This window comes from Bos taurus, chromosome 4 (genome assembly GCF_002263795.3).
Source record: "Bos taurus isolate L1 Dominette 01449 registration number 42190680 breed Hereford chromosome 4, ARS-UCD2.0, whole genome shotgun sequence".
Lineage (NCBI taxonomy): Eukaryota > Metazoa > Chordata > Mammalia > Artiodactyla > Bovidae > Bos > Bos taurus.
In genome coordinates, this window is record NC_037331.1 from 7,353,820 (window position 1) to 7,368,847 (window position 15,028).

Sequence of the window (15,028 nt, forward strand, 5' to 3'; positions counted from 1 at the left end):
TGCCTTGAAATTCTGGGAAATTTCCCCCCTGAAGTGCATTCTAGGTCCGCTGTTGGACTGTCGCTGATTTGCGACCAGTGGAAAATGAATGGGAGGGTCACCCTGGAAACCACGTCATGACACCTTTCCAAGAAGCACCCAATCAAGGAAACCTAAGACTCATTTAGTCTGGAAGTTCATGTAGTTACCAAAAACAAAGATTTTTCTGATGGGAGTGAACTCATTTTTTTTTAATTGGAATATAAATCCCTTACAATACTGTGTTAGTCTCTGCTGAACGAGGAAGGGAATCAGCTATATGTGTATTCCCAGTTTCGTGGACCTTCCCCCACCCCCGCCACCATTCCCCTCATCCCACCCACCTGGCTCATCACAGAGCACCAAGGGAAGCAATCTAAATGTCAACAGATGGACAGAGAAGGAAGATGTGTGTGCGTGTGTGTGTGTATACACACACGTATGTATATATACACACAGTAGTGTCAGCCATAAAAAGGAACAGAGTCGGACTTCTGCAGAGATGTGGTGGACCTAGAGTCCACCATACAGAGCGAAGTAGGTCAGAGACAGAAAAGCAAATATCATATATTAATGCATATATATGGAATCTAGAGAAATGGTCCAGATAAACTTATCTTCTGGGCAGGAATAGAGACGCAGATGTACAGAATGGACACGTGGAAGGGGAGGCAGGGGAAGGGGAGGGTTCGGTGAATTGGGAGAATAGGTGAACTCACTTCTGTTCCTTGAGGTTTAGGCTTTTAAAAAATCAAAAACACTGAGGTAACCTACCAGGCAGCCACAGGACTCTTGGACTCCCCAGTGAGAGGAGGGGTCGGTGTGCCAGCAGGAAGAATTCTCCCTGACAAAACGAAGGAGAAGGTAGGATGATACTCAGATCACAGAGCTGCTGCATCTCCATGACAGCATCCCCCAGACCAGAGCACGGCTCACAAGAGCATCATCTCCCCGTGATGCAGAAGGCAGAGTGCTCACATTTGTTTTCACAGCTTGAGCTGTTAATCTGATGACAATGCTTTATTACAATCACATTATTTCCATTATATTAAATGATGCTCTCTGTTCGTGCACTGAATCTGCCACTGAGGCTCCCGGTGGGCTGTCATGGACCCCAGGACTCCTGGTGGCCAAACCAGGTACCCTCAGCACAGCAACTCCTAAACACAGGAAGTTGCTAACTCCTTTTCATCGTGTGACATCATAACTGATCATCATTTAAAGAAAAGCGACTAGTATTGAATTTCTGTCATGAAGAACGGTGGTGCCTCAGAAATTGCTATGAAACCAACTTACTGCAGAGTTTCAGAATCTCTGTATTCCAAAGCTCCCTGTCACTGTTCTCCTTGTTAGTCCTCTTGTTTTGATTTTTTTTCAGCAATGTTTACAAACTGAAATCTGCTTTAGTACTAATAATTGTTATTTACTCACAAACTGGGAGAGAAAGGAGGAAATTAACCTTCACTGAACTACAGGCACCTGGCTAGATGTTTTCACCACAAACATCTGCAACCTCACTTCTGGGAAGAAGGGTTGGGGTTCTCAGAGGTCAGGGGTTCACACGACATCACCCTTTGGAAGACAGTCTCACGTGCTCCAAGCCCTCGCTCTTTGCTCCAGGCGGTGTGGCTCTAGTGTTAGAACATTCAGGTGAAAAACGTCCAGGCCAATGAAAGGAAATCTGCCATTTCTATTAACTAGGTCAGCAAAATATAATTTCCATGTAAATTTCTGAAATATCAAAAATCACTTCAAGGCTTCCCTGGTGTGACTTTCTCGGTCAACCAACCTATGGAGACTCCTGTTTTGAGCCTTGAAAGTGACAGGAAGACAGTAGCCAAGGCAGTGATGTGCTTAATCAGACTGCTTGCTGTATCTGATAATCACTTGGAAAAAAATGACTCCGTTTACATTCCTGAAGTTTGCAGCCTTCCTTGCTTCCACTGCTGGTCTTTGATGACTGTTAGCAAGTATTTACAACATAATGCATTTCTTCAAAATGTCTCGTTGTCTCTTCCAAATCCTCCACTGGTTTTTCTCTTAGCTTCCGGTTTAGAGAGTAAAGAGATGCACCTTGCTGCACAGGGACCAGCAACAGCATTTAGCAGGTTCTAGATGTGGGAGCCTCCCAGCCTCCAGGAAGTCCTGGGAAGCTGTGCTCGCAGAGGGCACAGGAGATGGGAGATGTAGGATCAGACTTATTCGCACCCCTCCAACATCAGGACCCCAGGGTTGTGTGTGGAACACCAGCCAGGCTTCACAGGACACATGAGCAGTGATGTCATCCCAAGGGGGTGTCTGACATGGTCCCTCTGTCTGTCGCATCTGGTGAGGCTGGACTGAGTGGGTCTCCTTGACGCAGGCCCGCCTGCCTGCAGTTTTCAACATTCAGATGTGCACTTTGCATCTCAGTGCCAGAGAGAGGTTCTCAGGACCTACTCTCAAGAGGGAAAGTTCTGACACAAACTTGCCTGAAGGAACAAAAGTCTCGGCACAGGGACACCCTGTGGTCTGAGATGACACTTGCTCTCTTGCGAGACGTGGGAGCACAGTGATGCTAAAAGAGCAGAGGGAGGTGAGTCACGCCCACATCACTCAAGAGTGTCTTCAGCAGAGCTGGGATGTAGGCTCTTGTGGCCCCACCCAGAATCTGAGTCTCCCCCAGTTTTCCTGGGTGCTCGATATGTGCATTCTGGGTGTGCTTTAGATTCCTGACCTCACCTTCCATTGCCCCAGGTCCTCTGCAGCCTGGATGGTAAAGAATCTGCTTGCAATTCAGGAGCCCTGGGTTCAATCCCTGAGTTGGGAAGATCCCCTGGAGAAGGGAATGGCAACACTCTCCAATATTCCATGGACAGACGAGCCTGGTGAGCTGCAGTCCATGGGGTCACAAACAGTTGGACATGACTGAACGACTATCACTTTCTTCACTTTCCTGCCTGAGAAGAGGTAAAGTTGGGGGTTCAATATGCTCCCTCAGCAGAAGCTCAGAGTCTGAGCAGAAAAACAGTCAATACACAGAATCTCGTCTACTGTCTTAAAATGTGTCTGCTAGTTCATAATCAAATGATGGCTAAAGTCTGCCCACAATGGAAAATGTAGACACTGAATTCAATACTGTTTTACATTTATAGAAGGAAAATTATTTGTTTTAAATAAAACCTTTTGTTTCAACCTGAGATTTCGGTAAATAAGACTTAACTGTGAGACGTGGACAGAAATTATTACTGATGTAAGTATGCAAAGCGCCTCCTTGTATAGCGCCCTCCTCCAGCTTTTGGTCAAGCTGACCAAGGAAAAGCAAAGAAATGGTTAACAGTTAGGAGGGAGTTAAGGGACAAGAAGAAGAAGCAGACCCAGGAAGTCGGAGGAAAGGCTGAGGAGGGAAGAGTGAGCATCTGCAGGCTGTGGGGCAGGGGCAGAGCTCGGGGGCAGGGGGTGAGGCAGGAGGGCCTGGGGGCCACCGACTCCTGGCAACAGTCTGTGAGGGTAAAACTGACGTCTGAACAGAATTTGGAACATGGTCTCCTGTCTTAGCACTGATTCTACCTTTTCCCTCCTCTAGAAAGGCCAGATAAATATCTTTTTCTTTTCTGCCAACTGTTCTTTCTTCTTTGTTGCCAGGTTGGGCCCAGACTAAACCCTGCAGGGCCCCAGATTATATTTCAATTTCTCAAAGGTAGACAGTTTTTACATCCTGCATGTTTCTTTAGACGGAAGGGAAATAAAAGCATCACCATGGAAGCTTTTATTTAGTTAAATTAATTACTTCCTTTTTCAAGAGAAGACTAAAGTGAAACAACGTGATTAACTTTCTATTAATTCTTCCTCACTGAGACCAGTAATAGGTATTCAGTCTCGTGTTCATTACCAACATCAATAATGCACAAGATGAGTCATCACAAATTAGGAGAACACGCACCGATATGGCATTATTGTCTGGATTTTAGTATTTATTACTGAAAAACATACACTTCAGTACTTAATACATCATTATGGTTTTTTTTATCACTTCCCCATTTGTAAATTCCTAAGTCCTCCATCAATCCTGATTCCTACAACAGCACGATCCTCAATAAATAACAGTCAAGCAAAGTAAGAGAGAAGACTGTTTATGAAGAAAGGCATGCTTTATCAAGGTCTCATCTCTATACTATTAATATCATTTTCAAATCTTAGGAAAAAAGTTTTCAAAGTAACTCACCCCCACACTGATGTTACTGACTTTTTAACTCTCTTTAGTTAAAAAAAAAAAAAAAACACACAATTAATCTTTTCATAGGTACAAGTTTACCCTAAAAAGTAAATAATAAATATTAATAATATCTATTTCATATTTAATTGTTACTTTATTCTTTTTACAGGTTTATTCTTTGGAGGTTTTAGTAAGTTAACTGAATGCTATTCAATATTGATTTTACTAATTGATTTTGCAATGATACAAAGCCTGTATTTATCAAGTAAGGGAAAGGAGAGTGATGGAGTTTTCTCTTAGGTCATCTTATCAACAGCCAGCATCAGGCATGCTCAGTCCTCGCCCTCTCACCCGGCTACTGCTCTCCCTGTAGTGAGAACAGGTGCCAGGAGATCCTGCCAGCCTATGCGTCGCCAGCTCGAGCCTGCTCTTCTGCAAAGGGTGTCAGGTACTTACAGGTCTGGGTATAAGTCAGCACAGGGCGGATCCTGATCCCCAAACTTCCGCAAAAGCACCCGGGTGAGCTCCAGGCCATCGTTCTCACTGCTGCTCATCGGGAGACAAAGGACAATGGGAGAGGTCAGTACTCAGCCGGGAGTTCTCAGGATGTTCTGCCTCAGAGCCAGCCCCAGGCCCACCAGGCCAGGCACGTGTTCCCAGCGCAGCAGTTAGAGCTCATCATTCACCTTGTTTATGGTGAAGTCAACCAGGATGAAGAGGCATCGTAAAAGCACAGTTTTGCCACCACAGATAAACCCATTTTTATATATTTGCACTCGAGTGCATCATTTGTCTCATCTTTTCACTTAAAATATTACTAACTCTAGCATTTCTGCATGTTTTTAAAAAATTAACTTGAAAGGCTGCATAATATTACATCATGTTAACATATTAAAGTTATAAAACTATTCTCTTAATGCCAGAGCTTTGGTTTGCTATGAACATTTGCTCTACTACACAGCCCAGCGACAAAACTTCTTATATTTGGTCTTCTGTGTGTTTCTCTACAGGCTTCTCTGATAGCTCAGTTGGTAAAGAATCTGCCTGCAATGCAGGAGTTCCCGGTTAAACTCCTAGATTGGGAAGATCTGCTGGAGAAGGGATAGGCTACCCACTCCAGTATTCTTGATCTTCCCTTGTGGCTCAGCTGTAAAGAATCTGCCTGCAATGCAGGAGACCTAAGTTTGATCCTTGGGTTGGGAAGATGCCCTGAAGAAGGGAAAGGCCACCCACTCCAGTATTCTGGCCTAGAGAATGCCATGGACTGTATAGTCCATGGAGTCTCAAAGAGTCAGACACGACTGAATGTTTCTATACAGGCTTTCTGGGTGGTGGTAATGGTAAAGAATCTGTCAATGCAGGAGTCACAGGAGATGTGGGTTGGATCCCTGGGTGGGGAAGATCTGCTGGAAGAGGAAATGGCATCCCATTCCAGTATTCTTGCCTGGAGAATCCCATAGACAGGAGCTTGGCAGGCTGCAGTCCATAGGGTCACAAAGAGTCAGACATGAATATGTAAACTATACTGAGTATTTTCTTGATAAGAAGCTCTGCTGCTGCTACTGCTAAGTCACGTCAGTCGTGTCCGACTCTGTGCGACCCCAAAGACAGCAGCCCACCAGGCTCCTCTGTCCATGGGATTTCCCAGGCAAGAGTACTGGAGTGGGGTGCCATTGCCTTCTCCAATAAGAAGCTCTAGGTATGCTTTAAGTACACAATGAATTATAGTCTCTATTTTACTGGCATGAATCTCAGAAGTTAATTAACATTTCAAGCAGCATCCATGGGAACCAAGCCATGGATGGAATCTCCTTATTGAAGACACCATCAAAGATAAGACACACTATTCTTCTAGTCTGGCGGAGATGTGGAAACAAACTTAACTGTAAATTTTATACATCAGTTTTACAAAACATCTTGACTTGAGAAAATGCAGAGGAAACAGTATTTCAAACCTGCCTCAATTAGGCTGATTAGCAGTGGGTCGTACTACGATTAATCACAACCATGCACGTGCGTGTTGTCATTCAGTCGTGTCTGACTCCTTGCAACCCCATGGACTGTAGCCTGCCAGGCTCCTCTGTCCATGGGATTCTCCAGGCAAGAACACTGGAGTGGGTTGCCATTTCCTCCTCCAGGGGATATTCCCCACCCAGGGATTGAACCCGGCTCTCCAGCCTTGCAGGCAGATTCTTTATATCTGAGCCATCTGTGAACAATTGTGATCTTGCTGATATGCTGAAATCATTGACCTAATCCTTCATCTCCACCCAGTTATCTTACTTCTCTCAACTGGATCTTGCTGGACCTCTTACCTTTGAGAAAGGACCAGTTTTAATGGAAAAGAAATAACAACTCATTACACCAAATAAGTCATATATTTCTGCTGAGGACAACTTTACTTTCAGACCTAAGATGGAATGCAAATACTGCTACAGCATCCAAAACCAAAACGAATAATTATTTACAGGAAAATGCCACCTTCCCCACTGCATGAAATATAACCATGAGTTTAAAATATCCAGGTGGTTTACAGCTGGCCTAATCTGATTCCCTACAGCCATGGCCAGAACTCTGCAGTGATGAAAGATACTGAAATTTACGGCAAAGCTACATCTCATAAGTAGGCAGTGTGACCTCTGTATAAATAGTCTTCAAGTTTCTGACAAATGAGAAAACACTTTTAGAAGGAAAGGGACATATTTTCCAAGGAAATGTGGCTCGTAAAATGAAAACATTATTTGTGGCATCTGTGGAAATACTCTGAATTGCACTCTTTTGACCCATTAATCCAAGAACAAATATGAAAGTTTGAAATTTTTTTCCTGAAAAAAATATTGATCCACGAAGTTGTTTACTAGGGATAATTATTGAAAGCAAGTTTCAAAGTTATGGCTTACTTTTACCACTTTTTTGCTTAGGTCTAAAGGTCACTTAAAAAAAAAAACTAGCTTTACATTATCCATGTTGCCATAAAATTCAAATGCTTGTTCTTTGTGCATGCATGCGTGCCAAGTCGGTTCAGTCGTGTTCAACTCTTTGCGACCCTATGGGCTGTAGCCCACCAGATTCCTCTGACCATGGGATTCTCCAAGCAAGAATATTGGAGTAGGTTGCCATGCCCTTCTTCAGGGGATCTTCCCTACCCAGGGATCAGGCCCGTGGCCTGTTCTTTAACTCCTTTTTTTGGTTATCTTCAAACTCTTAGCTGTATTTAGAGCACTGCTGGAAGCATGAGAAGCCTGTCCTTACTAGACTGCAGGAATTGGAAATAGTGCTAGATTGGGACTCCTGAGGCATCTCCTACATGGGCACTGCTTCCTCTCCATGTCAGCACATCTCAAAACTTCACGTGCAGCAGCATGGCCCAGGGGCTTGTTTGAGCTAATGTGGATTACTACACATCATCCCAAAGGTCTTTGTGTTGTTAACAAGAGTCCCCAGGTATAGCTCCTGGCAATCAAACCAAATTAAGAAATGTGGGGCTTCTGGGAGGAAGCGACCTGCACGTGACTCTCCCCACCCTGCTTGCTGTCCAGTGCCCCGCTGCCCCGAGCCAGCCCTGGATAGGACAGGCATCGGCTCCAGGGGATGCTGGGCTCCATGGGCACTTCCTCAGGCAGAGCAATCTCAGGGCTAGGTGGCACAGGGATGGCATTTGAAGAGCAGCTGCAAAGCACCCGGGGCAAGGAAGAGAATGGGCCAGTCCTCCAGAGGATGGCCCTCAGAGACCTGCTGACCACAACCTCCCTGGTCTCTTGGCCCCAAAGAGGAGAGGAAAAGCTGAATGAGAGGGCAGACGCCTTCCTCCTCCTGAGCCAGGGAGTGTGGAGGAAGCAGAGGAGGAAACCGCCACAGCTTGGGCCCCTCTGCACCGCCCGAGCATCTCAGAACAAACACGGCCCCAGGGCCCCAGCAGCCAGAGAAACCCAAAGAGCACAGACACTCAATGAATATAAGGTCAACACAGCTAGAACCAGTTTACATGGTTTCGCTTCTTGTCATACATATTTCACCACAACAAAAACAAAGTCACTGAATGAATAGACACCTTGAACCAAACTAAATAAATAAAGTAACAGTGACTGAGACTCACACGCCTACACAGGGTTTTCTTTCTGAAACCAAGACATAGGGTTTCGAGCAAACTTCTGAGCACGAAAGGGAATGATTAACTTATGCACCACGATGCCAGACCTCACCTCTAGCAAACCAGGACATGGGGTCACCCCACTAGGGCATCTGGGACCCAGAGCAGGCAGTGAGGACTATGGAGAGCCCTCAGCAGCACAGCTGTGCCCACTGAAGCGGGCAGAGGCTCTCCTCTGGCCCACAGCAAACGTAAAAGACAAGAATTCAGATGAGGAAGGAACGTTTCCAGGAAAATTAATGATCTCCGGCAGGATCTTAGTTCCCCCCACCTCCATATTTAGGTACACTCCTACTCTACTAAAACAAAAAGTAACAACCTGTAAAGTTGTTCTTTTCTGTTTAGTCTGAAATTAAAGACAAGTCCATTCTGAAGGAGATCAGCCTTGGGATTTCTTTGGAAGGAATGATGCTAAAGCTGAAACTCCAGTACTTTGGCCACCTCATGCGAAGAGTTGACTCATTGGAAAAGACTCTGATGCTGGGAGGGATTGGGGGCAGGAGGAGAAGGGGACGACACAGGATGAGATGGCTGGATGGCATCACCGACTCAATGGACGTGAGTCTAAGTGAACTACGGGAGTTGGTGATGGACAGGGAGACCTGGCGTGCTGCGATTCATGGAGTTGCAGAGAGTCGGACACGACTGAGTGACTGAACTGAACTGAACTGAAAGACAAGTAGAAGGGAAATATGCAATCTCTGATGGGTCCCCATCTGTAAATATGAGAAAATGAGCACCGAATATGTAGGCTCCTCTGTTTCATAATTTATGCAACATGAGAAATATCTTTGTTCTCACTTGAAAGACTTACTCTTAGAAATGGAAGAAAATATTAAAAGATCTCTAACTCTCAGACTCAAAATAATTTTGGAGTGCGTTACTTTTATCAAAGATTAATACTGTGAGAGCTGGAAGAAATGCTCACAAACAAACAAAAAAAAAACATAATTACCAAATTAATAACACAGCAGAGAAACTGAATTGGTATTGGCAACCAACTGGAAGCATTTCAGTGCCATGAGCCCAATGAAGAGAAATGCTCACCTGCTTGAGAAGAAAAGGTTAAGATGGGGCAGAGGAGAGGGAAAAACACTGAGTGGAGATTAATTGTATGTGATGCTTGATCTATTCAACATGCAAAGTTAAATGCAGAACAACCACAAAGCAACTGGGAACATTCAGTCTTAAGAGAAACCTAACAGCTGCCTAACAGAAACACAGTAGCAAGTCACGGAGTCAAAAGTAATAGAGAACACTTGGGAGAAACAAGCTTCCCCTCTCCCACAAACCTGGGGACTTTAGCCTGTTCTACTCACATGTGTGTGACCACCAAGAAGGGTATCTGCCATACAGTAGGTGCATAATAGGGCTTCCGCCTGCAGTGCAGGAGGCATAAGTTTGATCCCTAGGTTTGGAAGATCCCCTGGAGGAAGGCATACCCACTCCAATGTTCCTGCCTGCAGAATTCCGTGGACAGAGGAGTCAGTTGGGTTACAGTCCATGGGGTCACAAAGAGTTGGACACAACTGAAGAGACTGAGCATGCACACACAGATGTGTAAGAAATATTGTTGAATAAAACAAAAGTGTTATGGGACTGTAAGTTAGTGCACATTTGTAAGGATGGTGGTGGCTGGTGCTGGTGGTGAGGGTGACTGAGTGGCTAAGCTGTGTCCCATTCTGCAAGCCCATGGACTGCAGCCTACCAGGCTCCTCTGTCCACGGAATTCTCCAGCCAAGCATACTGGAGTGGATTACAATATCCTCCTCCAGAGGATCCTCCCAGTCCAGGGATTGAACCCATGTTTTCTGCACCAGAAGGTGAATTCTTTACCACTGAGCCACCAGGGATAATTTGGTAATATCTTCCCTGAAATTACTGATGCTATCCTGGAAAAACTTGTGACAGAAATGTATGGTAATGGAAAAAATGGACAGTTGCATAAATCCAAAGTATTCCTACACCACTGTCCATAGTAGGAACACTTACCTAAATAAATAAACAAATCTATACATGCCCCCAAATAGAGACTGTTGACATAAATTTCAGCCCCTCCAGGCAACATTCTACAGCAAGTCCAAGGAACTGGCACCACTGTACAAAAACAGATCCACAAATGCATTATCAAGTAGAAAAGCAAATGATGAACAGTGTTACAGTGTGAGCTCATCATTATAAAAGTAAAAATGCATGCATGTGTGCTAAGTAACTTCCAGCTTGTCCGACTCTCTGCAACACTAAGGACTGTAGACTGCCAGGCTCATCTGTCCATGGGATTCTCCAGGCAAGAATGGGAGAATGGGTTGCCATTTCCTCCTCCAGGGGATCTTCCAGACCCGGGAATCAAACCAGTGTCTCCTGTGTCTCCTGCAATGGAGGCAAGTTCTCTACCACTAGCACCACCTGGGAAGCCCAAAAGTAAAAATGCCTGGATTGGAAAATAGTTTATGTAACGAGGGGTCGATGACACACCAACAGGTTTGCAGTAGGTAGGGCTAGCAGGAACATGCATGATTTACTTTTAAATTTAGGCTACCCTGTCTCTTAAAGTACTTGCTTCAAAAAACATACTTTGTAATTCAAAAGCTCAACATAGTTACAGGGTTGTATAGCTTATAACTTAGAGGGTTAAATAGTTATAGCTTATAATGGATATAACAGTTCAGTCACTCGGTTGTGTCCAACACTTTGTGATCCCATGAACTGCAGCATACCAGGCCTCCCTGTCCATCACCAACTTCCAGAGCTTGCTCAGACTCATGGTTCATCAAGTCAGTGATGCCATCCAACCATCTCATCCTCTGTTGTCCCCTTTTCCTCCTACCCTCAATCTTTCCCAGCATCAGGGTCTCTTCCAAGGAGTCAGTTCTTTGCATCAGGTGGCCAAAGTATTGTAGCTTCAGCATCAGTCCTTCCAGTGAATATTTAGGACTGATTTCCTTTAGGATTGACTGGTTTGATCTCCTTGCAGTCCAAGGGACTCTCAAGAGTCTTCTCCAACAAAAAGCATCAATTCTTTAGCACTCAGCTTTCTTTATAGTCTAACTCTCACATCCATACATGACTACTAGAAAAACCATAGCCTTGACTAGACGGACCTTTTTTTGTAAAGTTGTCTCTGCTTTTCAATATGCTGTCTAGGTTGGTCATAGCTTTTCTTTCAAGGAGCAAGCATCTTTTAATTTCATGGCCGCAGTCACCATCTGCAAATGATTTTGGAGCCCAAAAAAATAAAGTCTGTCACTGTTTCCATTGTTTCCCCATCTATCTGCCATAGAGTGATGGGACCGGATGCCATGATCTTAGTTTTTTAAATGTTGAGCTTTAAGCCAGCTTTTTCACTCTCCTCTTTCACTTTCATCCAGAGGCTCTTTAGTTCTTCACTTTCTGCCATAAGGGTGGTTTCATCTGTGTATCTGAGGTTATATATTTCACCCGGCAATCCTGATTCCAGCTACTGCTTCATCCAGCCTAGCAATTCACATGATGTGCTCTGCATATAAGTTAAATAAGCAGGGTGACAATATACAGCCTTGACACACTCCTTTCCCAATTTGGAACCAGTTGTTGTTCCATGTCCGATTCTAACTGATGCTTCTTGACCCGCATACAGATTTCTCAAGAGGCAGGTCAGGTGGTCTGGTATTCCCATCTCTTTCAGAATTTCCCACAGTTTGTTGTGACCCACACAGTCAAAGGCTTTGATGTAGTCAATAAAGCAGAAGTAGATGTTTAACTCTCTTGCTTTTTCTATGCTCAAACGGATGTTGGCAATTTGATCTCTGGTTCCTCTGCCTTTTCTAAAACCAGCTTGAACATCTGGAAGTTCATGGTTCACGTATTGCTGAAGCCTGGCTTGGAGAGTTTTGAGCATTACTTTACTAGCATGTGAGATGAGTGCAATTGTGCAGTAGTTTGAGCATTCTTTGGCATTGCCTTTCTTTGGGATTAGAATGAAAACTGACCTTTTCCAGTCCTGCAGCCACTGCTGAGTTGTCCAAATTTACTGGCATATTGAATGCAGCACTTTCACAGCATCATCTTTCAGGATTTGAAACAGCTCAACTGGAATTGAATCACCTCCACTAGCGTTGTTCGTAGTGATGCTTCCTAAGGCCCACTTGACTTCACATTCCAGGATGTCTAGCTCTGGGTGAGCGATCACACCATCGTGGTTATCCTGGTCGTGAAGATCTTTTTTGTACAGTTCTTCTGTGTATTCTTGCCACCTCTTCTTAATATCTTCTGCTTCTGTTAGATCCATAACCATTTCTTTCCTTTATTGTGCCCATATTTGCATGAAATATTCCCTTAGGATCTCTAATTTTCTTGAAGAGATCTCTAGTCTTTCTCATTTGATTGTTTTCCTCTATTTCTTTGCACTGATTGCTGAGGAAGGCTCAGTAGGATACAAGCTCCTCCTATACCGCTGAGGAGAGTGACAGAAATCTGAACGCTTGGCCAGAGAAGGCATTATTAGACATTCGTCTTACACATTTAAAGCATAGCATAAACGAGAAATGAGAGAAGGCAAATAAAGTACATGGCCAGAGAGGAGGACCCCACTTGGAAAGGACTAGTCAGAACAGACACAGAATCCTTCACACAGGCAGGCAATGGAGAGGGCTTTCTGCTGGTCAAACCCAGACTCCATGGGGGAGGCAAATACCAATAACCATGGGAGATAGAAAAAACTAAATAGTGTATTCTCAGCTTTCCCTTTTGGGCCTATATTTGTTTAAATCTCATTCCAAAATTGACATAAAGGTCAGCAGGCACGCAGAGCTGAGCTCATGAAGCTCAGTATTTTCATCAAGATTCGCATCTGACAAAAGCAAAGTAACCCAACCTCCTGGCTGCCCACACCGTGCACAGCCCAATGAAGACGCAGGCTTGGCGGGGCCAGGTGCCCCGAGCCCTGGTCTCCACTCCGACGGGACTGGGCTTTGCCTCCCAGAAGGAGGACGGGCCAGTCTTGGCACTCAGTGTAAAGACACCATGGCGGGTGCCCAGCAACAATGCTCTGAACGCAATCTGGCAGAGCCAGCCCACCCAGGACAAGGGTCTCAGAGGCCAGAGACACCTCTCGGGTCCCCAACTCTACGTGAGTGAAACAGCACCCCTCGAAGCTCTGAGAAATTCCTACATAAACATATCTGGTGGCAACACTCGAACTGGCCTGAACATGCTGGCAGAAATAGGACCTATTCTGACTTGGAGCGGTGCCTGGACCCATCCTGTTTAGAGAGAAAAATCCAGACATTTCTCTGTAGAGGGGCGTGCACAGTTGAGGGCCGGTGTCTCGAAGCAGCCTTGAAGTGTGAAATATGCAATCCGTATACTCTACTAAGGGCTTGCCAGGTGGCGCTAGTAGTAAAGAACCCTCCTGCCAATGCAGGAGATGTAAGAGATAAGGGTTTGATCCCTGGGTCGGGAAGATCCTCTGGAGAAGCAAATGGCAACCGACTCCAGTATTCTTGCCTGGAGAATTCCATGGACAGAGGAACCTGGTGGGCTACAGTCCATGGGACCGCAAAGAGTCGGACACGACTGAGTGACTCAGCACGCACGCACACACGTACTTTTCTGAAGTCATAACCATCCTGGACCAAAAACAGCCCTCCCAGTCCTGTGGGCCTGTGGGCAGCTGTGTTCCCGACTCTCTGCACATCAGAAGTCATGGCCCTTTCCACAGAGGGGACTCGGCTACCTGGGGGGTGTGGGGGTGGGCAGGATCCCCAGGGACACAGAGGTTGGACCAGGTCTGCCTCGTGTGCCCCTAGCATCTATCACAGGACAGACTCCAAAAAAGCAAAAACTATTCAGCACTCACCTTCAAGTACACAGACCTCCAAAATGATAACAACTTGTGTATATTTGAAATTCTTCAAGAATCAGAGCTACCACTATTCATAACCTGTCTGGATGTAATTTGGAAGCACAAGGGGGGAAAACAAGGAAAGGTTCTTACCTGAAGAAGTAGGTTTCTGCCTTGTCGTAATGACCCAGGGCCAGTTTGAGGGGAGGGTAGTTGATGGCCAAAGGCCTGACCATGAACAAGGCCATGGCCAAGGCCACGAAGAGCACGGGTAGCAGTAGGTCGGAGATGGTGCCCTTCCAGGCCCGGCGAGCATGGAGAAGCCGCTTCCGCAGGAGGGCAGTTGTCTGTGCCAGGAGTAGGGGGCCACCCCGCACCAGGGGTGTGCCAGCAGGTGTGCGGTCTGCAAGGAGAGGAAGATGTGGCAGGTCTGAGTCCCTGGGATTCCTGCGGCATCCCTGACAGCCCCCACCCTGCTCTCATCCTGCAAGTCCCTGCACCAACAGTCTCAGGTATACCCTAAGTCAGGACACCCTGGGAAGTTTCACACACAGGGCATCTCACAACATCAAACACAAGGACAGACATCATGGTAGCCCCCCTTGGTTCCTGCAGCTGAAGGGGGGTGGGCAGATGGGAAAGGACAGGGAGAAAGGCTTCATGTTTATTCCTGCAGATTAAAACAAAGCCTGTGATATGAGCTTCAATTCTAAGCCACCAACGGAGGGCTGGGGGTGGCAGAGACGGTGCCACCCAAATGAGACGTCATCTCCAGGCTTCTTGCCTCTGTCCACACCCTGAGTCCCTACCCCTGACACTGGTACATCTCGTTTTAGATCCAGGC

General features: G+C 45.7%; 1 protein-coding gene across 1 annotated transcript in view; it reads right to left on the reverse strand.

Annotated features, from left to right (window-relative positions):
- ABCA13 (ATP binding cassette subfamily A member 13) overlaps positions 1-15,028 on the reverse strand; it is a 374,331-nt gene that overhangs the window by 149,853 nt on the left and 209,450 nt on the right. The window contains exons 43-45 of the mRNA XM_059886027.1: positions 14,338-14,587; positions 4,670-4,759; positions 793-862 (exon numbers count right to left, since the gene is read on the reverse strand). Coding sequence (XP_059742010.1) covers positions 793-862; positions 4,670-4,759; positions 14,338-14,587 — 410 coding nt within the window. The remainder of the gene's footprint in view (positions 1-792; positions 863-4,669; positions 4,760-14,337; positions 14,588-15,028) is intronic.